At 56.0% G+C, this 23,467-nt stretch overlaps 2 protein-coding genes across 11 annotated transcripts in view; both read left to right on the forward strand.

The window, feature by feature from the left end:
• The first annotated feature begins 394 nt into the window (after positions 1 to 394).
• Positions 395 to 6,920, forward strand: REPIN1 (replication initiator 1). Of its 6 annotated transcripts, none has more exons than XM_082399053.1 (3): positions 395 to 1,255; positions 2,550 to 2,735; positions 4,141 to 6,920. In XM_082399053.1, the coding sequence occupies exons 2-3, from the start codon at positions 2,591 to 2,593 to the stop codon at positions 5,853 to 5,855; spliced, it is 1,860 nt and encodes a 619-aa protein (XP_082255179.1). In that variant the 5' UTR covers positions 395 to 1,255; positions 2,550 to 2,590; the 3' UTR covers positions 5,856 to 6,920. The 6 variants fall into 6 exon arrangements, with proteins under 6 accessions (XP_082255179.1, XP_082255180.1, XP_082255178.1 ...); XM_082399054.1 differs by lacking the exon at positions 395 to 1,255 and adding an exon at positions 1,333 to 1,460; XM_082399052.1 differs by lacking the exon at positions 395 to 1,255 and adding an exon at positions 1,504 to 1,864 and having other exon boundaries at positions 2,621 to 2,735; positions 4,144 to 6,920.
• Positions 6,921 to 10,535: 3,615 nt separating this feature from the next.
• The window catches only part of ZNF775 (zinc finger protein 775), a 31,884-nt gene continuing 18,952 nt past the window's right edge, over positions 10,536 to 23,467 (forward strand). For 2 of the 5 annotated variants that reach the window (XR_014246703.1, XM_082399057.1), the window contains exons 1-2: positions 10,536 to 10,618; positions 20,472 to 20,552. Coding sequence is in view for 3 of the 5 variants with exons in the window: in XM_082399057.1 (XP_082255183.1) it covers positions 20,519 to 20,552 (34 nt within the window). In the remaining 2 variants the exon portion in view is untranslated. Of the gene's footprint in view, positions 10,619 to 10,922; positions 11,054 to 12,566; positions 12,659 to 20,471; positions 20,553 to 23,467 lie in introns of those variants that run through there. The other 3 variants (XM_082399058.1, XM_082399059.1, XM_082399060.1) reach the window with 3 other exon arrangements.

Consider the following 23,467-nt stretch of genomic DNA (forward strand, 5'->3'; position numbering starts at 1 on the left):
TGTTGCAAATGGCAACATTTCATTCTTTTATGGCTGAGTAGTATTCCACTGTATATGTACACCACAACTTCTTTATCCATTTGTCTGTTGATGGACACTTAGGATGCTTCTGTATCTTGGCTATTGTCAATAATGCTGCTATGAACATTGGGGTGCATGTATCTTTTTGAATTAATGTTTTCATTTTCTTCGGATATATACGCAGGAGTCAATTTCCCAACTTTTTAAAATGCACAAATAGAAAAGTAGGCAAAGGGACAAAAGCAAATTCACAAAAGAGAAAATACAAACAGTTAATAAATAACTATGTGAAAAAACAAGCCAGTTAACTAGTAAAGAAACAACATTCAAAACAATGAGAAATAACAACTTTAAATTAAATTTGAAAAAATAGCCTGTGTTTTCAAGGATATGGAAAAAGGGGCATTTCTCAAAAGAAAACCAATAAATTTTCCTCGAAGATAGTTAAACATTTGAAAAATATACTTTGCCTTTGACCTATCAGTTCCCCACTTCCAGAATTTTTAAATCAAGTATATGCAATAAAAGCATATGCCGACTGACCCTCGGCAGCTCCTGTATCATGACTCTACAATGATATAGAAAAGTAGAAAATTTATGTGCATTTATGCTGCGATTAAGAATCATGTTATAAAAGAATATCTAATAAAACGGCAGAAAATTCACAATATTGTTCAGTGAAAAAGGCAGAATACATCTTTGTAAGGCATTATCCCAGTAACGTCAAACAAGCAAAGATAAGCATTAAAAAAAAAAAAGCCCGATAATACATACTAAGATATTAAATGTAATTGACTCCAAGAGGTAAAGTATGAGAGAGTTTTGTATTTCATTTCCTATTAATGCAACAGATTTTGTGTTTTAAAAATAATTGTATAATTAGAAAGTTGCCTGTGTTGAAAACCATAAAAGTACGTGAGACTGTACAAGCCTGGAAAGTCCAGGAAGTGTTTCGTGCGGAAAGCCAAGGCCACCTGCTAGCCGGTGAGTCACGGACGCAAGACTCGCACCTGACTCCGCACTCGCCAACCGGCTGCGGTGCGTTTCCAAGCGAAACGCCCAGGGGACGAGGACCGCCCTGCGCCCCGGCCCCGGCCCCGCGCCCCGCGGCCGCGGAAGCCGGGACGCCTGAGCTCCGCTAATTTCTGGAAGCGAGGGCATTCCCGTTTCAAAGTTCACCCGATCGGGCCTTTCCTTTCTCCAGCTTTGAACAACCCTGAAGGCAGACTTTCAGGTCAGCCGCGCCCCCCGCCAGGCTCAGCCCCTGCGGTATCAGGTTCCGCGGCGCGGCCAAAGGTCGAGGTGGCTGGAGAAGAGGAGGGGGCGGCCCGGGGGCGGGGGGCGCCCTCTCGAAGGCTCGGGCCAGCTAGGAGCGCTTAGGCCAGCGAAGCCGGGTCTAGCCGAGTGACCGCAGGCTGACCACGCGGTCGCCCAGGGACGTGCGTCCTCCGTAGGGACAAAGGGTCGGGAAACTGGAGCCGGGCCCATCCCGGAAAATCCGGGCCGTGGTCGCCAAGGCAACGGAGTCGGGCCGGCGGCGCCCGCCCCCGGCCCCGGCCCGGGCCGCGAGGGGGCGCTGGGGGCGGGGGAGGGATCCCGCGCGGCCGGCCCCGCTGCCCGCCCCGCCCTCCGGCCGCGACCGCCGGCCCGAGCCCGCGACTGACCCTCGGCAGCTCCTGTAGTCACGTGGCGCTGGGAACCGGCGGGGGGGCTGGGCACGGGCCTGGCAGTGGTGAACTCGAACCTGCTGCTGTCGCCGCGGCGGGGTGGGGAGCGCGGCCGCCGGCGCCGGCTTTCCGGCCTCATGGACGCGCGACGCGCCTCCGCGCTCCCCGCCAGAGAGGTTCGACCCGGGCAAGACGCGGGGTTCCACGCGGGCCCGTGGCGGGGCGGCCCTACCTGCCAGGCGCGTGACCGAGTGCGCGCTGTTTGGTGGGGGGGGGGGGTGCACACTGCTGGACCGAATGGGGGGGCGAGTCCGCGCACCTGCGCACAGGCTCCGCGAGCTGCGCTCTGCGTGGGGACCGGAAAGGGCTCCCTCGGGGAGCGCGGAGCCGTGTGTCCGCGAACGTGGACGGGGGGAACACGCGCGAATACAGAAGGGGGGTGTGGGGTCTCCACGGCCCTTTGCCACCCAGCACGCGCCAGCGGATTCTGACCGAGTCCTGGTCACACGAGCTCGCCTGCGCAGCCCCCTGGGAAACAGACCTGGAATTCCTGCTGGGAGGAGGGTGGGGGGAGGGGAGCCAGCAGGGATTCCAGAGTTCCTGCCATAGGCCGGCCTTTTCGCCATCGGCCTGGACAATTCATGCTGTGACCTTAGCAGTGGAGGAAGTGACCCCCAAACGCGGCCCTGTGCTTCCTTGGTGAAGGGGGCACGTTCATTTATTAATCCAGTATCCATTAAGGTCACTCTGCCAGGCGGGGTGTGGGGCAGGGGTGGGGGAGGGGTGGCCGGCGAGGACACAAAGATGACTGCCCTAGGGGAGCTCCCAGCCTCACGCACGTTTTCTCTCCCCTCCCCACAGGTAAGGCTGGCCTCTCTGCCCTCAGAGGTCTGAGCTCTGCCATGGGGGTAGGGGTGTCTTTACTGCTGCAGTTTTCTCTGACGTCTGGGGACTACCAGAGTGTGGGCGGAAGCAGGCGCTCCAGCCGCAGGCACATCCCCGGGAGGAGCTGGAAAGAGCCTCATCTCCAGCTCCACAGCCTCCAGGGTAGAGTGTGGCCTTCTTTGTTGGGTTCTCGAACCATTCCATGGCCCCCGTGCTCCGGCCTCCCCATCCTGGTGGAAGGAGGGCGCCCGTGGGGAAGGGGTCGCGTTCTCACATCCTGGGAGTCTTCCCTGTGCTCATTCTGACCGCTGGGAATGAGTCATGTCTGTGCTGCTGGAGAGGAGCACAGGCTCTGCGGAAACCAGGAGGATGTGTCTGGAACTTGTGAGCAGGCAGTGAAGGTCCCAAGGAGTCTAACCGTCGCTCCACCCTGCACGAATCTGCGCTCCCAGGCTCTGGAAGAGCTGAATGTGGGGCAGCCCCTGACGGGGTTGGGGCAGGACCGGTAGGGGCCAGAGATTACAGTCTCTTCCTTTCTCCCCTTTTCTTGCCCCAATAATCCCTATCACCAGAGGGAGGCAGAGACAGGAGCGCCCCCGAGGGCAGCAGGCTGTGGGTGTTCCTGGGATTCAAGAGCGCTCTCCTTCCTGCAGCGGCCTAATTGTGTGGGGGGGTTGGAGGAGGGCAGGCGGAGAGAATGTGGGCACAGTCTGGGCAAGCAGTGGCCTGGCATCATGCTGGGCCGGCAGTAGCATCCGGTGCTCCCCTCCTGGTCCTGAGAAGGGCCGTTTTCATTGGCGCTCCAGGCTGCTCTCGTGAGAGACCGAGGTTAGGGAGGCCAAAGTGCCTTCCCCAAGATTGGATTAGATTAGAGCCCAGGAGAGCATCATAGGAATTAGAGGCCACAGGAATTTCTTTCTGTGAGATCTTTACAAACCCAGGTATTTTAGAGGAAAGAACACTGGCCTGGGAGTTTAGAAGACTTGTCCCCTAGTCTTGCTTCTGCTGTTGGTTTACTCTGTGCCCTCGGGCAAGTCCCATCACCCTGTTATGCCTCACCGTTGCTCCATCTATGAAACAGGGAGCTTAATATCTATGGTCCAGCCTCACTGAGTTGCTGTGAAGCTCAGATACGGCAACAGGAAATAGTAGAAACAAGAAGAGGGCAGAAGGGAAATACTTGGAAAAGCGTAAAGCGCTGTAGGGAGAGATGACTGCGTTTTCTGGTCCGTCCTAAGGCAGGAATGTTCATACAGCCAGCACTGGAGTGTCTACTCCATGCCAGACACGGGCTGAGGGGGATTCCAAGGAGTGTCAGGGTTCTTCCTTCTGGTAGTTTCCAGGGTCAGTAAAGACTTAATTAACGACAGATATACTTGAAATGGTATCTGTAAGTCCAAGATTTAAATCATATAATACAAGGAAATAGAAGAGTAGTCTAGTAGTCTAGATTCCAGGGCTCCAGGAGTGGAGAGGGGCGAGCTCCTCTTGGGCCTGGGGTCTGCAGGGGAGGAGCTGGGGGCAGGCTGCGTGGCTCTGTAGAGTGACTGTGCCTTTCCACCCCCAGCAGAGGAAGAACCGATGCTGGAACGTCGCTGCAGGGGCCCCATGGCCATGGGCCCCGCCCAGCCCCGACTCCTTTCTGGGCCCTCCCAGGAGTCGCCCCAGACCCTGGAGAAGGAGCCCCAAGGGCTGAGGTCACAAGGCACTGCTGTGGCCCAGTCGGGCAGCCAGGCCCTAGGTCGGGCCCATCGTTGTGCCCACTGTCGAAGGCACTTCCCGGGCTGGGTGGCCCTCTGGCTTCATGCCCGGCGCTGCCAGGCCCGGCTGCCCCTGCCCTGTCCCGAGTGTGGCCGTCGCTTCCGCCACGCCCCTTTCTTGGCACTGCACTGCCAGGTCCATGCCGCCGCCACCCCAGACCTGGGCTTTGCCTGCCACCTCTGCGGGCAGAGCTTCCGAGGCTGGGTGGCCCTGGCTCTGCACCTGCTGGCCCACTCGGCGGCAAAGCGGCCCGTCGCCTGTCCCGACTGCGAGAGACGCTTCTGGCGGAGAAAGCAGCTGCGGGCCCATTTGCGGCGCTGCCACCCCCCGGCGCCCGAGGCTCGGCCCTTCATATGCGGCAACTGTGGCCGCAGCTTCGCCCAGTGGGACCAGCTGGTTGCTCACAAGCGGGTTCACGTGGCCGAAGCCCTGGAGGAAGCGGCGGCCAAGGCCCTCGGGCCTCGGCCTCGGGGCCGTCCGGCGGTGACCGCGCCCCGGCCCGGTGGAGACGCCGTCGACCGCCCCTTCCAGTGTACCTGCTGCGGGAAGCGCTTCCGCCACAAGCCCAACCTGATCGCCCACCGCCGCGTGCACACAGGCGAGCGGCCCCATCAGTGCCCCGAGTGCGGGAAGCGCTTCACCAATAAGCCCTACCTGACCTCGCACCGGCGCATCCACACGGGCGAGAAGCCCTACCCGTGCACCGAGTGCGGCCGCCGCTTCCGCCACAAACCCAACCTGCTGTCGCACAGCAAGATCCACAAGCGCTCCGAAGGGTCTGCCCAGGGTGCCCCCCGCTCGGGGAGCCCCCAGCGTCCCGCCGGCCCCCCGGAGCCCTCGTCAGAGCCCGCCCCGGAGCCCCCGCTGAAGCCGGCGCCGGAGCCTTTGGAGGCCCCAGGGGAGCCCCCCGGCCACCAGGCGGAGGCCCCGCCCTCTCTCTACAGCTGCGAGGACTGTGGGCGGAGCTTCCGGCTGGAGCGCTTCCTGCGGGCCCATCAGCGGCAGCACACGGGCGAGCGGCCCTTCACCTGCGCCGAGTGCGGGAAGAACTTCGGCAAGAAGACCCACCTGGTGGCCCACTCCCGGGTCCACTCAGGCGAGCGGCCCTTTGCCTGCGAGGAGTGCGGGCGCCGCTTCTCCCAGGGGAGCCACCTGGCCGCCCACCGGCGCGACCACGCGCCGGAGCGGCCCTTCGTCTGCCCGGACTGCGGGAAAGCTTTCCGCCACAAGCCCTACCTGGCCGCCCACCGGCGCATCCACACCGGCGAGAAGCCCTACGTCTGCCCTGACTGCGGCAAAGCCTTCAGCCAGAAGTCCAACCTGGTGTCGCATCGGCGCATCCACACGGGCGAGCGCCCCTACGCCTGCCCCGACTGCGACCGCAGCTTCAGTCAGAAGTCCAACCTCATCACCCACCGCAAGAGCCACATCCGGGACGGCGCCTTCTGCTGCGCCATCTGTGGCCAGACCTTTGACGACGAGGAGAAGCTCCTGGCCCATCAGAAGAAGCATGATGTCTGAGGGGGCAGGGGCGGCGGGGGCCGAGGGAGGTCGGGCCTGGACGTCGTTCACACTGTGCCCTGTGCTACTGCTTGTAGGCAGGGAGGGGAGAGGAGGAGTGGCCTGCCCCGTTAGAGAGGGGGGTCCCCAGCCCCTGCAGTCAGGGAGTCCACTTGCAGAGCAGGGACCCCGGCCTCCAGCTGGTGTTTGCTAAGGTTCGGCCCTGACAGCCCTGCGCCCTGGAAAAGTAGCAATAGCAGCTCCACCCACCCCTTAGAGCCCTCCGGCCGGAGGGGCCGCCAGTGGACAGGAAGACCCCTCTCCTCTGGTGGTAACGCCTTAATGTCTCTGTCTCTTGCTGTGAGTTCCTTCAGCTCGTTTTCTGGAAGTACGTGTGGTTCAGTCCTTAGTGAATGAGCGCCCGGGAGGAAAAGTGGACCAGATGGATACACCTGGGAGAACCTGCCGGCCTCGGTCGGCACCTGGGCCTTTTCCAGTACTGGGAGGCGAAGCCGAGCTGCTCTCGCCTGCCTCACCGCCTCCCCTCCGTCCTGCCCCTGCACAGGCACCCAGATTTGGAGAGACCCATCTACTGTTCTTGGCTCCCCTTCCTCCCAGAAGATCCAGTCCCCAGCCCTGGGCATTTCCCCATCTGCCTGACTTGCTTTACCCACCGGCCTCCCAGTGCTTAGGGCATCCCCTGGCTGTCAGCCGCCCTGCGTCAGGGCTTTTGTCTGAACACCGCAGCCTGCCTTCACTCCCTTCAGAACTCAGCATGTAGTGGGGAGGACTGCCCCATTGATGACGGAGGGCCAGCTGATGGGAAATGGGGGTGAGTTTCCCCTTCAGCATTTCTAGCGTCTGGATGCCCAGCCTCTGCTTGAATACTTAGGTGACAGGGAGTTTCCCCCCACCCCCCAGGCCCTGGTTCTATTGTAGGATAATTCTGATTGTTAGAGATTCTTCCTTATAATGAATGAAGTCTGCTTCCCTGTAATTTCTACTGTTGGGCCTTGTTCTCTGGAACTAAACACACAACCACTTACCCTCCTTTTCAAACTAGAGAATAAAGATCTGGTTTTAGAACCGGTGGCTGAGGAGTGTCCCTTTGTCCTGGGAGCTGTGGAGTTGGAGGGGGGGGCAGCGGCTCTGCTCCGACGGGGTTGGGCATTGGGGTCGGTGACAGGCCGAGTGGCCGGCTTGTCAAGCTTCTCTGCACCCTGCTTGTGCTTCCCCGGGGTGGGGTCAGGCACACTCAGCAAGTGGGGTTTCCTCTCTAGGGGTCAAGTCAGCCTTGCTGGGGGTCAGTTGTCAGGGAGAAAACGTCTGACTTGATTCTGTCCTACCGTGCCTCCCTGGCTGGCCTGCTACGGTTCTCGTATCTGTAGCAGACGTGTACGCTTCCCTGCACTGGTTGCTTCATATGCATTTGAGTGCCTATTTTTGACAGGTATCAATAGGCCCTTTTCCTGTCTGCCTTAGTAGTTTCTGCATAGATTTCCAGCACCTAGCATAGAGCCTGGTGCAACCACAATTTGTTAATATGATGGCACCTGGCAAAGAAGTTTACCTAAATTAACAATTTAGAGTTCGGCAGGTACTCTTTTTTTACAGATGAAAACATTTGCTCAAGGTCATATAACTGGTAATCACCAGAGGCAATACAAACCCGGGTGTGTTCAACCCAAAACCCATGCTCTTGACCACTGCTGCATGTTTATTGGGCGATTGCAGTGCTGCTGCTTTTGGTGAAGACAAGTATTAAATGCCTACTGTGTGCTTGATGTGATGGAAACTTGGGGTTTACAAAAATAAGACTCAGTCTTACCCCTAAGAGGCCTAAGTCTGGGAGGACTTATACCTGTACACAAATCGTGAGTGGAGAGAGATGGATGAGGGGTTGGTGGGGTTCCAAGTGTGTAGGATGGAAGCAGTCAGCTTCAAAGCTTTATGTTGCTTTATGGGGTTGAGGCCACTTCAAAACCTGTGTAGTTGATGGCAAATTCTCTCTCAGGGCCTGGGAGCATTGGCTCCAGAAAGCCTCACTTAAATATGTCTCTCTAAGGGAGCTCAGGGCTTCAAGGGACGGGAGCAGTGCTTTTTGCTAGGTGACCAGGAAAGTAGCTAGATATCTGGGGATGATGGGCAGGGAACAGAGGACAGGTCCTCAGGTAGCTAGGGTTAGGATGGGGGAGGGGAAGGGTGAAGGAGAGGGAATCTGATCAGGGTTCCTGACTTTTCGAAAAATCATTACTTGTAAAGGAAATGCCCGGCATTGGGTCCTCTAATGCTATGCTGTCCGCTGCTTTTGGGCAGAGATGGTGAGGAGAGGACCAAAGTTCAGGGAAAGCCATGGAAGTGGCCTTGAAGGGGCTGGTAAAGCAAGAACAGAGTGAACTTGCCCATGGTTCCTCCCCAAGTCTCTCAGGGGGCCAAGTGGGTCCCAAGTCCTTGCTCAGCAGGGCACATGCTGACAGCAGTCTTGAAGGAGGGACTGCCCCGTTGGAGGGGTCAGCCCTTTGCTGACGGGAGCTGGACTCTTTAGAAGAGTCCAGGTTTGGTTTTTGTTTTTGTTTCTCCTCCTTTTATAATCACAAAAGTATTAAATTATCTTGTCAAAATTAAACAATGCAGACATAATTTAGATTTATTTTTTAATGTAAAAGTTCTTTATTTCCCCCACTCCCCCGACCCCATGGTTTTTCTCTTTGCATCCTGTAAAGAGTTTGAGGGTGGCCTCCCAGACATTTTTCCTGTTCATTTGCAAACGCACACGTGCGGCCTCCCCTTTTTTCGCTTAATGGAAATAGGATCCCAGGTGTGCTTCATTGTTTCCACACTTGAAGTACCCTTGGTCATGAAAGGTCAATCTGGAGGAAGTCTTTCACTCTGTGGAAGGAAGAAACAGGCCCAGAGAGTGGAAATGACTTTCCCACTCATAGCCAGTGGCAGATGTGGAACTACAATGCTGGAATTCCACAAGTCTTGGTTGAACTCCCACTAGGTACTCAGAAAATAAGATGAATGAGACTCTTTATTTAAAGAGTTGATGGCCTAGTGATTTCCGGCCTCTGGGCAGGGTTTTACACTTTACAAATGCTTCTGTAGAGGATAGAACCAATTAGGGTCCTGCAAAAACCCAGTTGTCCCTCAGTATCCTCTGGGGATTGTTTCCAGTAACACCCCCACACTCCCCCCCCGCCCCCCCGTGGATAACAAAATCTTTGGATTCTGGAGTCCCTTATATATAAAATGGCATTGTATTTGCATATAACCTACACACTCATGTCCTCTTGTATACTTTAAATCACCTCTAGATTACTTATAATAATACAGTGTAAATGCTATGTACATAGTTCCCTGTGCCTGGGAAAATTCAAATTTTGCTTTTTTGGAACTTTCCGGAGTTTTTTTTTCCCCCTGAATATTTTCAGTCTGCTGTTGATTGAAATCACAGATGTGGAACCTGCGGATACGGAAGGCCAACTGTAACTAGAAAATTATTAACTCTTACAGATGAGTAAGTCAAAAGTCCAGGGACAGAAGGTACCTTTTGTAAAAACTGCACAAGAAGATTGTGGCAAAACTGATAGAATTGGGTCCCCCGTTTCTGTTATGAGGCTGAATGAACAGCAGCTGGGCCCATGGCAAATGCTTAGTAGGCAGCTGCTGACTGATTAGAATAAGATCAATCGGCTTAACAGTAAGGTTTGTAGCAAGTCTCAGAACGAGGCCAGCTTCTCTCGATATCAACCTCCTGTCCCAGAGGCGGTTTCTAGGCAGCTCCGGAGACAATCTGCCAGTGGGAGTTGCCCTGGGTGGCCGGCCCCCTTTGAGGTAGCAGTGTGAGGAATTTTATTGACATAAAGGAGCATTTCCTTCCGATCTGGGTGAGTAGATGTGAAAATTCTCTTTCCTGAAGGTCTCTGGGAACAGAAAACCCTCCTTGGCCATCTGGACCCTGCCTCTAAATCAGCAGTTAACACTCTACCTAGGAACGTTGGCCGCTCTTTCCTCAACAAAAAGGGAGGGGTTGGATTTAATGATGTCTAAGTCTCTCCTGGAGACCCCAGGTTCATTTATCACGCGCCTACGACGTGCCTAGGACCGCGTGAGTGCGGAGGGCGATTTCTCTCCCGTCGCACGAGACTCGCACATCTCACTCTAACACCTGGTGTGCTGTAGTGCCAAGTGCCATAACCATGTCACATGCACACTCGAGTGTGATCGTCGGAGCGGGGTTCGTGCGTCTTGTTCCCCCGGATCCCGGCACCAAGGGCGGTGCGGGCGCGTCGCAGGCGTCGGACGGAGAGTCGCCGAGCGACTGGATCGGTTTCAGAGCGCGCGTCTGCGCGGCCTGGACGGGGAGGGAGAGCTCCGCGGAGAGAAGGAGAGGGTGCTGCCGCGCCGTCGGATCACCAGCTATCGGCCTTTCCCCCTCCCCTCCTCCCCCGGGAGACCGGGCCCAGCGCCCCACGCCAACGCTTTAATGCCTGGCGGGGCCGCGGCTGGCCCCTAGGGAGGCGAGGTCAGCCCGCCCACCCAGGCCATTGGCTCCAGAGAACAAAGGAGCCGCCCCACAGGCTTCTCCGATAGGGCTGAGCTGGTCATCTGAGAGGTGCAGCCAATCAGATGGCTGGGCGGCCCCGGGGATGGCCAGGCCTGCCAGCCAATCAGGGGCGCGTGCCCGCCCCGCCTGCCCCGGGACTGGCGGGGCCGGGGAGCTCAGTGCCCAAGTCGCCCCGGGGTGGCAGTTCCCGTTAACCTTAGCCACAAAGTCAAAGGTATTTATTCCCGTCCCCTCCCTCCGAGTCCCTCTGAATCCGGGCGGGGAGGGGCGTGCGGAGGGACGGACCGTGCCGCGGGGCCACCGTCCGGCCCCGCTCCTCCCGCGCTGTCTCCACCCAGACTCGGGCTGGAGGCGGCCTCGGGGTCCCCCGAGCCCCCCGCGCTCTCAGCCCCGAACTTTCCCCACCCCCACACAGCTCACGGGGAAAGGGGCCCGGGTCGTGTGTGGGAAGGGGCTGCAGGCCGGGTCAGAGCTGGAGTGGGGCGTGAGAGCGGGAGAGGCGCGGAGGTGAGCGCGGGGACTGCCCGCCGGCTCCTCCGGGCGCGCTCTGCCAGAGCCTGTCCCGATATTCGGGAGCGGTGTCAGCCTCCCCCAAAGATCGAGTTCCTGCAGGGCGGGAACCCCAGTGCTCGCCGCAGAGTGACACATAGTAGGTGCTTAATAAATGATTAAATGAGTGGGCCTGAGGATTGGGGGCGAGAACAATGAGAGGGAAGCACCACAGAAATTGGAGATGTTTGTGTAGGGGTCTCCCCGAAACCTCCATTCTAGGAAGACAGGCATAGGAGCCAAGATCTCAGTGGGGCTGGGGGTAGGCGCTGGGGGTTTCTTCCCTCGTGAAGGTGGAGGGTATAGAGATGCCGCCTCCTCCAGCCCTTTGGGAGGATGGAGCCTGGTGTGTGTCTTGGTCCACCAGACCTGGGGTGGGGTGTGGTCATAGCCCCGACGCGAGGCCGGCTATGTCCAGGCTCCACTATTAGGTGTGCATTTTGGGTCCAGGTGTTCATCTGTAAAATGAAAATATTAGAGGGTATTAGTCTCCTTTCAACGCTAAGATTCCATGATTCTATGCTTCTAATCTGTTTTGGACTTAAATTTCTTTTATCTAAATGTTCCTTTGTTAAAATTTTTATTAATGGTTTACAGCATGCTGGACCTTGTGCTGGGTGTTGGGGAGAGAGAAACACTCCCTGTGTTAAGATGTTTACAGTCTTCTTTCTTGTGGAGACAAAGTATCATTATACTATGTAGATGGTACTGGGTTGGCGGGGTGCACAGGTTAAACAGAGAAGGGCCCCTAACTGAGCCTGGTGTATCCACAAAGGCTTCCTGGTCAAAGTGATCCTGGATCTGGGCTGGGCAGAGAAGAGTTGGGCAAGGGTATTCCAAGACTGATAACAGGTGTCCCTAGACACGGCAAGGTCAGGGAGTTGCATCTGGGGACAGTGGGGTAGGTTGGTGGTACAGTGAGAGGTGAGCAGAGGCCAGATTTTAAATGGTCTTGCCAAGAAATTTTTAGCAGTACCTGAAAGTGCTGGGGACCCACTGAAGTGTTTTAAGCAAAGTAGTAACATGTCTAAATTGTAATTTTAGGACAATTGCTTTGAGTCTGGGTGGTGGATGGATTGGAGGGGCAAGATGAGCTATGAGAGCAGCACAGTCTCCAGGTGAGCAGGGCTGAGGCCTGAACTAAGGCAGCAGCGGTGGCAGATGCTGGAGGTATTAAAACAGCACTGGTATGATTTACTGACCTGTGGATAGTGAGGGCTGCGCTCTGCGGTAGTGAAAGGTGGTGGCAGTTTTGAGAGGCCTGGTGAGTCCCATCTGGAGGGGCAAAGGATGCCCAGGGCCAAGTGCAGAGCTGGTCTAGGCACCTGCTCCCCTGGTGAGGGTTAAGCTGAGGAATCTGAGGTTTCCTAGGATGGGGGTGGCTTGCAGGGGAGAGTGGGCCAGGTGGGCAGGAGACCTGAGTTCTAACTTTCTCTGAGGCAGGGAATGTCCCCTCTGGGCCTTGCTTTCCTCATCCAAAAAGGGAGAAACACTCCTTATCCTTGCTAAGCTCCTTGGAATGCAGCAAGGGTGAAAAAAGTGTTTATAAATCAAAATGTGACAACTGTCCAAAGTGTTGTTAGCAGTTGGTTTCATCCCTTGCCTTCGATCAGGTAATGGGCGTCCCCTGGCCCTGGCAGGCTCCTGAGTCTTGGATTTGGGGCAGAGGAATATGGGTGACATTCTATCCTCTAAAGGGAGACAGGTGAGCAAAGACTGGGGATGGGGATGCCATGGGTGGGGGACAGGCCTGGGGGCGGGGAGGTGGGGGAGTGACAGTCCCAGCAAAGGTGTGCATGTTGGGCAGGGCAGGTGGGGCAGGGGTCCTGGAAGGAGGTGCCTTGGGGACTGGCATGGGGTTGAATCCGGGACCTCTGGGAGGTGGGCGGGCATGATGGGATAAGGCAGCTGCCCTGGCTGGCCCTGGACCTTGTTCCCAGGGAATGCTGGCGGAAGCAAACTGAAGTCACTGAACTGGGCTCTTCCTATCAGTTCTGACAACTGGGTAGTGGGGAGGGGGTGATGGCAATGCAGTGACCTAGAAAGAATTCACCTTGCACCTTGTGAACATTTTCCGGAGTCCTTTCGCAACGTTTCCCTCCCACTGCTTGATGTAACAGTTCTATACAGAGGACCAAGCATTATTTCCATTTGCAGATGGGGAAACTGAGGCCCAGGGAAGGAAAGTGGCTGGCCCGGGGTCACGTGACTAACCAGAAGCAAAGCCGGTCCCAAGGTCTCTGGCCTCCCTGTCCTGGGCTCCTTCTGCTACGTGTGGTCTTTCTGTGGGACGATGGCCTGCCCCGCCCTCTTGCTCCCCACCGCGGTCCCCTCTCCTGGGACTGAGGACCACAGTGTTTGGGAGGCTGAGGTCTGAAGATGCTGGAGTAGGAAGGCGGGGATGGGGAGAAGGAGGAGGACGGAGGGGGAGGGCTTGGAAGAGGTAACAGTGAGGGTGCATGGGGACACCTGATCCGGTAGTGAGTAGAGCCGGGAAGTCGGAGAGGAACGAGGGAGGAGCAGGGAGGTGGATGGGAGAGAAGGATGGGGTGGGGGCCCTGGAGGGGCTCGGGGATTGTTCTGGGAGTTGTAGAAGGATGCTGGGCATGCCTTATGCTGGGATGTGGGGTGGAGGCAGGCTTCTAGGTGGTGGATGGAGGTGACGCTCACCTGGTCTGGACTAGGACCTCGGCCTGCCTGTCTGTCCTCGGGCACCGGGCCATAGAAGGTGGGAAGAGCAGTTGCCCTGCCTTTCCAATACCATTTTAAAGCCACTTGTTGGGGATGGTTTGCGTGTCCTCCTTGGTCAGAAACGCTGGAGGAGAGGAAGGTGTGAAGTCTGGTGGGTGCAGGGATGGGGGACCGATGCCTGGAGAGAGCGCTGATTATCCAGAGATCAGCCAGAGCACAAGCCCAGGGACCAGGCCTCGTGCAGGAGTGGCTCGCGTAGGACTGGCTTTGGGAGAGGGCCTGGGGGCTGTGCGATCAGTCCTGGGAGACAGAGGCTACACCAGCTCCTCCCCGCAGCAAAGTCGGGGTGTGAGGCCGTGGGGCTCGCCTGAGCTGAGCCGGCAGAAGCGTCCACGGCTCTGTAGTCCAGCCCCCCGCCTGGCGCTCAGGGCCCAGCCCCGGCCCTGCTCTCCTTACCCCCGCCCCACAGCCTGGCCCGGAGGAGGCCCTCCTCCCCAGCCAGTCTCCATCTCCCGGGAGAGGCGGTACCCGGAGCTGCTCTGCAGGGAGCCCTGACCGTGACAGCTGTCCACGCCTGGTTCCTCTGCGAGGCCAGCTCCCGTTGCTGAGCAGAGTTTGGGGTTCCTGTGTGGGCGCCGGGGGCCTCCAGAGATTCTGAAGCAGCTTGAAGGGTAACGGTTTAGGAGGAGTGAGCTGGCCGTGGGGTGTTTGGAGAGAGGGCTCAGAACCTTCGGGTGTGGATTGTTCTCAGGCCACGAGAAAGAGAAAGAAAAGACTGTTTAGAAAGTCTAGTGTTTCCCCCAACCTGATGCTCACGGCAAGCCCCCCCCCCCCCCCGGAGCAGGCGCTTTCAGTCACCTTCGCCATTGGGAACCTAGGCCTAGAGGTGAAGTGATTTGCCAAGGGCAGGTGGGCTGGAACTCAGGGCCCCTGATTCCGGGTCCAGGCGTGCGTGGGTCTGAGGAGAGGGGCAGCCAATGCGAGTGGGGCCGACTTGGCCGAGGAGCCAGCCCTGCGGGGCTCAGGTTCCCGGGGGAGAGGGGAACGGCCTGCTGCCTCCTCCTGGCCAGACCTCTGCAGTGTGGCCTGCCGGGCAGAGCCTTGTCCTCTTTCTAGGGCTTTCCGTGCCCCTCCAGCTGCAGCGCTGCTGCCTCACGCCGCCCCCCTCCCCTCAGCTTACCCCACCGGTACCCCAACAGTGACTGTTCCCATCACCCGCTGTCGCTTCCTCTCCCGGTGGCTGCATCATCCCCTGAGTTCCGTTCCTTGGAGCAGTGGACCTGGAGGGATGGTCATGGCTTGTGAGGATACTTGTGTCAGCAGGGGGTCACATGGCTGTTTTCTCCAGTGTGGAAGGGGAGTGATTTGTGCTCGTGCGGTTCACGTTGGCACACTTGTGTCTCTGGATCTGTAGGTGTAGGGGTGGATTTTTTAATATTTCAGTCTCTCTGTACTTTGCATATGCAATTTTGCAGGTATTCTCATGTGTATGAGTATCTCTGTATTTTTGCATCTTTGAACATTTGTGTACTTAGCCGCCTTGGATGTTAGATATGATTGTCTCTAGATGTGTTTTTGTGCGTTTAGTGTTTAGATCAGTTTCTTCTTGTATGCCTATGACTGTATTTTATCAATATTTTTATTTATTTATTTATTTATTTATTTTATTTTTGGCTGTGTTGGATCTTCGTTTCTGTGCTAGGGCTTTCTCTAGTTGCGGCAAGCGGGGCCCGCTCTTCATCGCGGTGCACGGGCCTCTCACTATCGCGGCCTCTCTTGTTGCGGAGCACAGGCTCCAGACGCGCAGGCTCAGTAGTTGTGGCTCACGGGCCCAGGTGCTCCACGGCATGTGGGATCTTCCCAGACCAGGGCTCGAACCCGTGTCCGCTGCATTGGCAGGCAGATTCTCAACCACTGCGCCACCAGGGAAGTCCTATCAATATTTTTTATTGAAGTATAGTTGATTCACAATGTTGTGTTAATTTCTGCTGTACAACAAAGTGATTCAGTTATACATGTATACATTCTTTTTTTTTATATTCTTTTCCATTATGGTTTATCACAGGTTATTGAATATACTTCCCTGTGCTCTACAGTAGGACCTTGTTGTTTATCCATTTATATATAAACGCTTACATCTGCTAACCCTGACCTCCCACTCCATCCCTCCCCCAACCCCCTCCCCCTTGGCAACCACCTATGATGGTATATTTTAAATGAAACATCCACTGATATTAACTGAAATCCATTTCTCAGGCCAGGGACATCATTAACCTGTCCTGAGGTATTTGTTGTTGGTGATGAAGCACTGGGGCCACAGGGGCCCCGTCTTCTGTCCTCCCATTTCTTTCATTTGTTCATTCATTTATTCATTCATCCAGTATAAGCTGAGCACCTTCTGCGTCTCAGGCCCGGGCAGGCAGGGCCACCGCCATCCTGGAGCTTTATATCTAGAGCCATGTCGCCCAGCAGAACTTCGTGAACCTGGAAATCTTCTTTTCTGCTGGATGTTATGGTAGCTCTAGCCACGTGTGACTGTTGAACACTTGAAGCGTGGCCAGTGTGAATGAGAAACTGAATTTTAAACTTAATTTATACACACTTAAATAACCAACGTGTGGGCCTAGAGGCCAGACTCCTGAGAAGGAGGCCCTGGTGGCTTAAGGTTTGGTACACTCTGCACCTTCTCTTAGGGGCAGCAGGGTCCAGGAGCAGGAGCTCTGGCTGGGGCAGGCCCACCCCAGTTCGTTCGGTCCTGGCTCCAGCACTTACTAGCTGTGTGACCTTGAGCAAACTGCTTAACGTCTCTGAGCCGTGGCTCCTTAGGATGAAGTGGGCAGTGCTTGCTGAGTGCCTCGTTCACATTCGGTCTCCCTGTCCCTACCGAGTCTTGGCTGGTCACCCCCTTTTTCTTTCCAGAGCCAGGTCAATACCGAGGTGACCAGGGAAGCCCCCGCCCGCTCAGTGAATGAGGGAAGGACAGACAGAGCCTGCGTCCCCCCGGAGGACTCCGAGAGCACGCTCTCAGGGGGAGGGCTAGCTGGAGCCTGCGGGCCCTCGCCCATCCCCTTCCAAACGCTGGCCTGGGCTGCTCCCCGGGGGACTTGACCTACTGGTGTGAGGGCGGTCAGCTTGATGGGGAGGGTACCTTGGGAAGACTGCCTCCTGTGCGCATAGGTGAAAGGTGGCAGATGGTGTCGCCCTGGGTGGGGCTCCTAGCTGAGCAGGGCCTGTGAGCTGGGCCTTCGGCTGGAGTTTGGGAGATGCATCCCTAAAGCCTGAGCTACCGGCACGTGGCCGGTCCCCGCTCCACTGGTGACAGAGGACACATGAGGTGCCATCTCCTTCTTCCCCATGTGGGGCCTGAGTCTGTGAAGAGAGATGTACTTGGCTGGTGGAAAAGGTCCAGGGCCCTGAGATCTGGAGGATGTGGAGTGACCCAGACGTGTCCCTGCACTGCCTCTCCTGGCCCGTGGCCTTCGTCCACCCCCAGCTGCTGTCTGCCTTCCCCCCAGATTTCTGCTAAGATCAAAGCCCCTTTGTTACCTTCCCTGCCCCCAGACCTCAGCACCTGCCCCAGGCCACAGTCCCGCTTTGTGTGACGCGGCAGTTGTCATGGCAGCTGTCCCGCAAAGCCTCCCCGTCAAGGGGCTCTCATCCCAACTGCGGCCTGACTCAGAGCCAGGGGCTGGGAAGGAGGAGGTGACTGGGGCCCTGTCCTGAGACCCACCCCCTGCGTGTGTCCCGCCCTCCATGGGACCTGCTGGGCAGGGAGGGGAAAGGTCATCAGAGCTTGGGGTCGGGGAGCTGGGTGATAGACCAGGTGGGGGCCTTAGGGACTTGGTGTGGGCGTTGGTGGATGGGGATCGGCCCCCGTTGCATCCTGTTTTCTGGCCGGGGTCTTCTGCTGGACGGCCTGCTCGCCGTGTCCCTGGGCATCTCTCTCTCCAGTCAGCTGAGTGATGTGTCTGGTGGGGCGAGAAGAGGTGTGCAGTGCGGTGCATCAGGGTGGGGTGTGCGGGGGCCTGGCCGGCCTGGAAAGACGCTGCCACATGCAGGGACCTTCTGCCGTTCGGCTTGTCTCAGGGGTTTGTCTGAGGACACCTGTTGGCCTGTTTTCCAGACACATCCCACCTGAGCACACAGGTGGAGATGGGCCCCCAAGACATAGCCCCTGCCCCCTGTTCCTGTCCTCTGTGCCTCTCCTCCTGTCCCCTGCCCTCTCCTTTCTTCCTTCTTCCCCTCGGGCCCATGAGGGTCCCTTCCTTCCATTTCGACTTCTGTTCTTTCTCGGACCATGAGCTCTGGTGCAGCTCAGTGACTCCTTGTGAATTGGTCACCAAGAATTGAAGCCCTTCTGCCACCTGAGGCGATTTTGAGTTCGTAATACCTCTTAAGACAGAATGGATCAAGTAGGACTGATTTGATTTGGCTTAAGGGGTTTCAGTTGTGTTGTGTAGGGGTTTTGTGAATGAGCCCAAGTCCCACCCGCTGTCCTCGCCCTGAATTGTGGCCCGAGCCTCCACCCCCCTGTCTGAGATTCCCCATATCAAAGTGGCCTCTTTGTTCACCAGTCCTCTGAGTCTCCTTAGGCAGACATTAACTCTCCAGTTGGTGAGAGGCTACCCCATGGCCTGGGATGCAGAGTGACCTGGAAGGAAAATGTGGTGCTAAGGCAGGAGCACTGGCATCCATCAGGGGCCCCGAGGGGGGCCTTCTCCTGCCCTCATTTGTGGCCCCCTTTTCTCTGCACCACAGGCAGGTTTCAGTGTCTATAGGAACCCACAGCAGGAGTGCGTAACAGACCCCTTTTGGGGAAATAGAATTAAAAACCAAATCTCCTGCCAACTCAGAAAAACTCCCCTCAAAAGTAGGAGAGAAAGAAAACAAGTTTTTAACTGAATAAGCATTAGACTGGAATGTGGTGCACATCACAGGCAATTTGCTAAGAGACTATAGACAGAAATCTCACCTGTTACACAGTCCAGCAGGGGCAACCCCACTGCACACGTGTTCTCCAGGGAAAGCATAGCCAGTCCTCGGGTAAGAGGACTTGACGGCACCATTTGTCACACAGAGTTCACCCTAAATTCGCCTGGAATTGGGTGGCCACGCGTGATAGCTAATTGCCTTTGTGCAAAGGAAACATCCACTGCTTGTATCTTGGTGACAGAAGGAGGTTTGCAGCCCGGAGCCCGGTGCTGCTGGAGAGTCAGGCTCCCACCTCCCACGGGCAGGGGACACTGGCCGCTGTTTCCTTGATGTTTGCATTTCGGAGAGATGGCTCCCAGGTCCTGGAGAAAGACGGTCCTGGGTTATAAAGCCGGCAAGAGGCTTAGTGAGCTTTAAAAAGATTTATATACACCTCAAAGGGGCAGAGAAAGAACTTCCAATCAGAAGTTCTCTAAAGAAAATACTCTGAAAGAAAGGGGAGGGTTCTCTTTCCCTTTCTGCCCCAGGGAGGGTGAGTTTTCTATTTCTCAGATTCGTATCTCCCTGACACCCCTGCCCCCCACCTCTCCGGGCAGGGTCCACATCTCCAGCCTGGGTCCCTGTCCCCGGAGTAGCCGCTGGAAAGGGACCTGGGAGAAGGAAGCAGGGAGACCCTTAGAATGGGGTTTCTGGGAGGCTCTCCAGGGCCCGAGGTGTGCAGCAAGGGGAGGCTGGGTTCCCCGAGCCCGAGCGGTGGCCGAGCAGAGGTTCCTGGTCCTGCAGCGTGAGCCCAGCCTCCCGTCTCGTGGGGCAGAGGCTGGGGCCTGTTGGGAGTGCAGGGGGTCGGGGTACAGGCATAGGAAATGAGATCCCCGTCCTCGGGGGGGGGGGCCGCCCACAGCACCACGTGCAGCTGCCACATCTCTGAGCGCACGTAACCAGCAGCATGTTGGTGCCACACATGGCTGTTTGGTGCCTTCCACGTGTGGGCTCTGTCCCGGACCCTGGCACTCGGCAGTGAGCCCGGGAAGTCCTGTCCTCCATTCCTGTCGGGGAATAAGCAGAAAAGTAAATATCCTGTCCGGTGGTGAAAAGTGTCAGGGAGGAATGGGAGCTGGGGTTAGGGTTGTGACTTTACACGGGGTTGCCAGAGAAGGCCACTCGGAGGAGGTGATATTTAGGCTGGGGCCTGGAAGGGGCAGGGGCCGCGCCAAGGGGTCAGAGCAGCAGGGCCCGTCCCGATCACGTTCCAGGCACCAAATGAGCCAGTCGGGAGATGTTCAAAAGACTAAAGAGTAAAAAAAGATGAGCCCCAGATTGGTGGATGAGGGGTCAGGTCCCTAGGACCCAGGTTGGCCACGTGTGTTCTTGCCCAGGGGTGGGGGATGGCTGTGAGGCCCCAGAAGGGTTTGCACTGGAACATGGACGGGGGCTTTGAGAGACGGGGGGCTGGCGATTTTGGAGGGCCGGTTCTTCCCTCCAGGGTGTCCTCATGACCACGTTGCAGGGTAGGGGGTGTCTCTCAACTTATTTGAGTTTCCTGGTTCTCTCTTGTGGCATCCTTCACACCCCACCCCGCAGGTGATGAGAGTGTGGGCATGAGGCTCTGGTCTGGGAGTTAGAAGCCCAGGGACCCTGCCCAGCTCTGCCGTTCGGCCACCTCTGTGACTTGGGGCATGTCAGCAGCCCTCTCTGGCCTCAGTTTATTCTTCATAAAATGGGAATTATACACATTTTACCTGCCTAGCAGGTATATGTGCTTTAAAAAAAAATCCTGCTCATTTCGACAGAGGTCATAGAAAAGCTTTTGAAAAAGAGGGACTGCCTCCTGTGAGGGGCATTCGTCCTTGTCCCACAGGCCAACTCTCTTTCCTTTGCTCCCATCTCACCCGCAGACGGCCGCGCCGGGAGCCGCCGTGCTGATGCCGAGGGGCCTCCGGGGATGGAGAGTGGCCTGGCTGGTGACAGCAGCACAGGTAAGAGACGAGGGGCAGGTGGGAGCCCACCACGGCCCCCTCCCCAGCCCCGTCGTCCCCGTCCCTCTGTAGCTGAGCAGGAGTTGCTGGTGGCCTGTAGAACCACACGGTGGGACCAGGACACTGAGGTCACGTCCAAGGATGGAGCAAACACAGACGGGGGCGGGGCTAAGAACTGACAAAGGCCAGCCTGTGCTTGACACACACACACACACACACACACACACACACCCCGTGCAGAAATCTGCTGGGGGAAGATCAGGTGTCTGTCAAGCGCTAGATCAGGGAGTGCTTGGTGTTGGCGCTGATCACACACCGAAAGCCAGTGCTCTGGGGAGGACACGTGGCCGCAACAAGCCCTGCTGTTGGTTGGTCAGGAGAGTGTCTCCAGTTCGGTCCATTAAGCTTCCCGGGGTCACACAGTTCACGGTCTGTGTCAGCTGATGCACTTGGAGCCGGTGGTGAGGAAACACAGCAGTTAGTGCTGGTGTCTCCCGGGCAGGGGGCAGGCGCCGCTGAGAGTGGGAAGTGCCCTGTGGAGACCCCTCCCCAGCCGCCCGCTTCCCGCTTCTGGGATGGAGCAGCCCCTGGTCTGAGACCCGCTCTCAGCCTCTGTGGCAGGCGCTGTTCTGGGTGTAGCTGGGCTGCACGGTGGCTCTGGCCCCGGGAGAGGGGACCGGCCCAGGCCCGGGAACTGTGCCCCTCGCTCAGCACAGTCACCAGGTTTCTTTACGTCCCACCCCTTCCAGGGGAATTGCCCCGTAGACCCCAGAGCCCCCGCCCTCCCAGGACAGTCACTGCAGTGGGCCTAAGATGAGACAAAAATCAGGCAATTGGATAAAAAAGAAACAAAACACCAGCTCAAAGGAGGTAGTATGATATATGGACGCCACACTGTTCTGGGGCGGGGTCCTGACACAGACGGCAGTGAGTTCGGCCACCCCACTTCCCAGTCCCCCCCAACCCCTGCCCTGGGCTGTCGCTTTGAACGCTGAGAGCACTCGAGGTGTGTGTGTGTGTGTGTGTGTGTGTGTGTGTGTGTGAGGCTGACATTACAGTAATTACAGGAGAACCTAGGGCAGACAGTTCCAAACATATCAGCTGAAGGACCCTTTTGCCCACGTAAACTCATAAGGGAGATCCTAATTCAGATGTGAGAGATGGGCTCTACCAGGGCCTTCTCTGCCCCGTACGGCAGCTTCAGCTTTGGGAAGAGGTAGAAAAACACTGGCCTGGACCCTGGAGCCACTGGGGCCTGGGGGCCCCCGTGAGCTCAGCCTCCACAGGCTGCCACACCTGCTGGCCAGGCTGAAGGAATGACTCTTCTGGAAGGCCAGAGCTTTCAGATAATTGGGAGCTTACCTCTTTCAGGTACCTTTTACTTTATATTTATTTTATGTGTTTTTTTAAATTGTGGTGAAATATACATAACATGAAATTTACCATTTTAACCATTTTTAAGGGTACAGTTCAGTGGCATGAAGCACATTCACGTTGTGGTACAGCCATCACCACTATCCATTTCTCGAATTTTCCCATAATGTCAGAAACTACCCATTAAGCAATAGCTCTCCATTCAGCAGCTTTTTATGTTATCTGAACCATTTAGATAAAAACTGATGCTTTTTATGCTGACTGAGGACCAGTACCTTTGGAACAGGCAGGCAGAAGCCTGTTTTCCTCTGTATCAGTGCCTGATCCCTTCGGGAAGGTGCCCGTGACGACTGAAGTCCCAGCAACACACGTCACAGGTCTACACGCGCCACCCCTGGGCTTCAGGGCCTCCTCATACAACCCAGCCACCGTGCTAGATATCAAGGTCATGTTTAATCAGGGAAAGGCGGTGGCTTTTGTGGCGCTCTGGGGCATTAATGGGTGCCCTGTCACTTGGGGACAGTGGTGCCCCGCTGACTGGAGTATATTTTGGATTCACTACATGACCACCAATTTGGACAGCTAGCCCTGTTAAATACTTCCGCTGGCCAACGATTCAGTGCATCTAAGGAAACATTCTTAGAATCAGTGAAACTCATTACACATGGGTTTTCGATTCCTGCCAGTACACAATTTAAATCACCACTTTCATTTTCAAATTATTACTCCTGATAAAATGACCTCTCACGATCGAGCATCTGGGGAGGCCTCACGGTGTCGTTTCGCCAGGTGGAAAGCTGGCCCCTTGCAGGTGCTTTCTGTGACACTCCCACCCTCCCACCTCCGCCCCCATGGGCACCACATCGGTTTCTTTGCCCCCATGTGGCCAGTCAGGCTGTGGAGTGGAGCAGAGCTCTTTGGCCTCAAAACTAAAGGCCACCGGATTAGAGGGGAGGTTTTCTCTTTATTTCCTAAGATATTTTAAAGACTTAAAAATTATAATGTTTGAATTTTTATGAGAATATTCAAATAACATATAGAAAGTGTGAGTCCCCTTTGACTTCCCCATCTAATCCTGCTATGGTCCATATCACCTGCAGGGTGGCCACCATCTTGGGTTTGGCGTGAACCGTCCTGGATCGGGCATGTGTATGTACACAGAGAGGGATGGTTTTATTTTCCATAAGTTGGATCAGACGACTGATACTGATTTTCAATTTTTTTTTTCTCTCTTAAAATGTTTTCGAAATCTTTTCACATTTGCCTATATAGCTCTTTTCAACTGCTGCATAGTATTCCACATTATGAAGGGAGTGAAAATTTTATTAGACTATTATTGATGGGTAATTAGGTTGTTTTCCCCCTTTTTCCTAATTACAGATAGCACTTCAGTGAATATACTTAGATGTTCCTCTTTGGACTCATATGTATTTCTTAGGATATAACACCTGGAGTGAAATTGCTGGGTGGAAGAGGTGGAAGATTGTACACATTTATAATTTTAATAAGCACTGTCAAGTTGTCCTCAGAGAGTCTGAATT

The sequence above is a fragment of the Balaenoptera borealis genome (assembly GCF_965194805.1).
Source record: "Balaenoptera borealis genome assembly, chromosome: 7".
Classification (NCBI taxonomy): Eukaryota; Metazoa; Chordata; class Mammalia; order Artiodactyla; family Balaenopteridae; genus Balaenoptera; species Balaenoptera borealis.

Excerpts from the sequence above, each read along its gene's own strand:
- REPIN1 (XM_082399051.1), top strand. The coding sequence starts at position 1,826 with ATGGACGCGCGACGCGCCTCCGCGCTCCCCGCCAGAGAG. Across the intron at positions 1,865-2,620 it reads CCGCGCTCCCCGCCAGAGAG|TTTTCTCTGACGTCTGGGGA; the intron begins GTTCGACCCGGG and ends TTACTGCTGCAG. Across the intron at positions 2,736-4,140 it reads CCAGCTCCACAGCCTCCAGG|CAGAGGAAGAACCGATGCTG; the intron begins GTAGAGTGTGGC and ends TTCCACCCCCAG.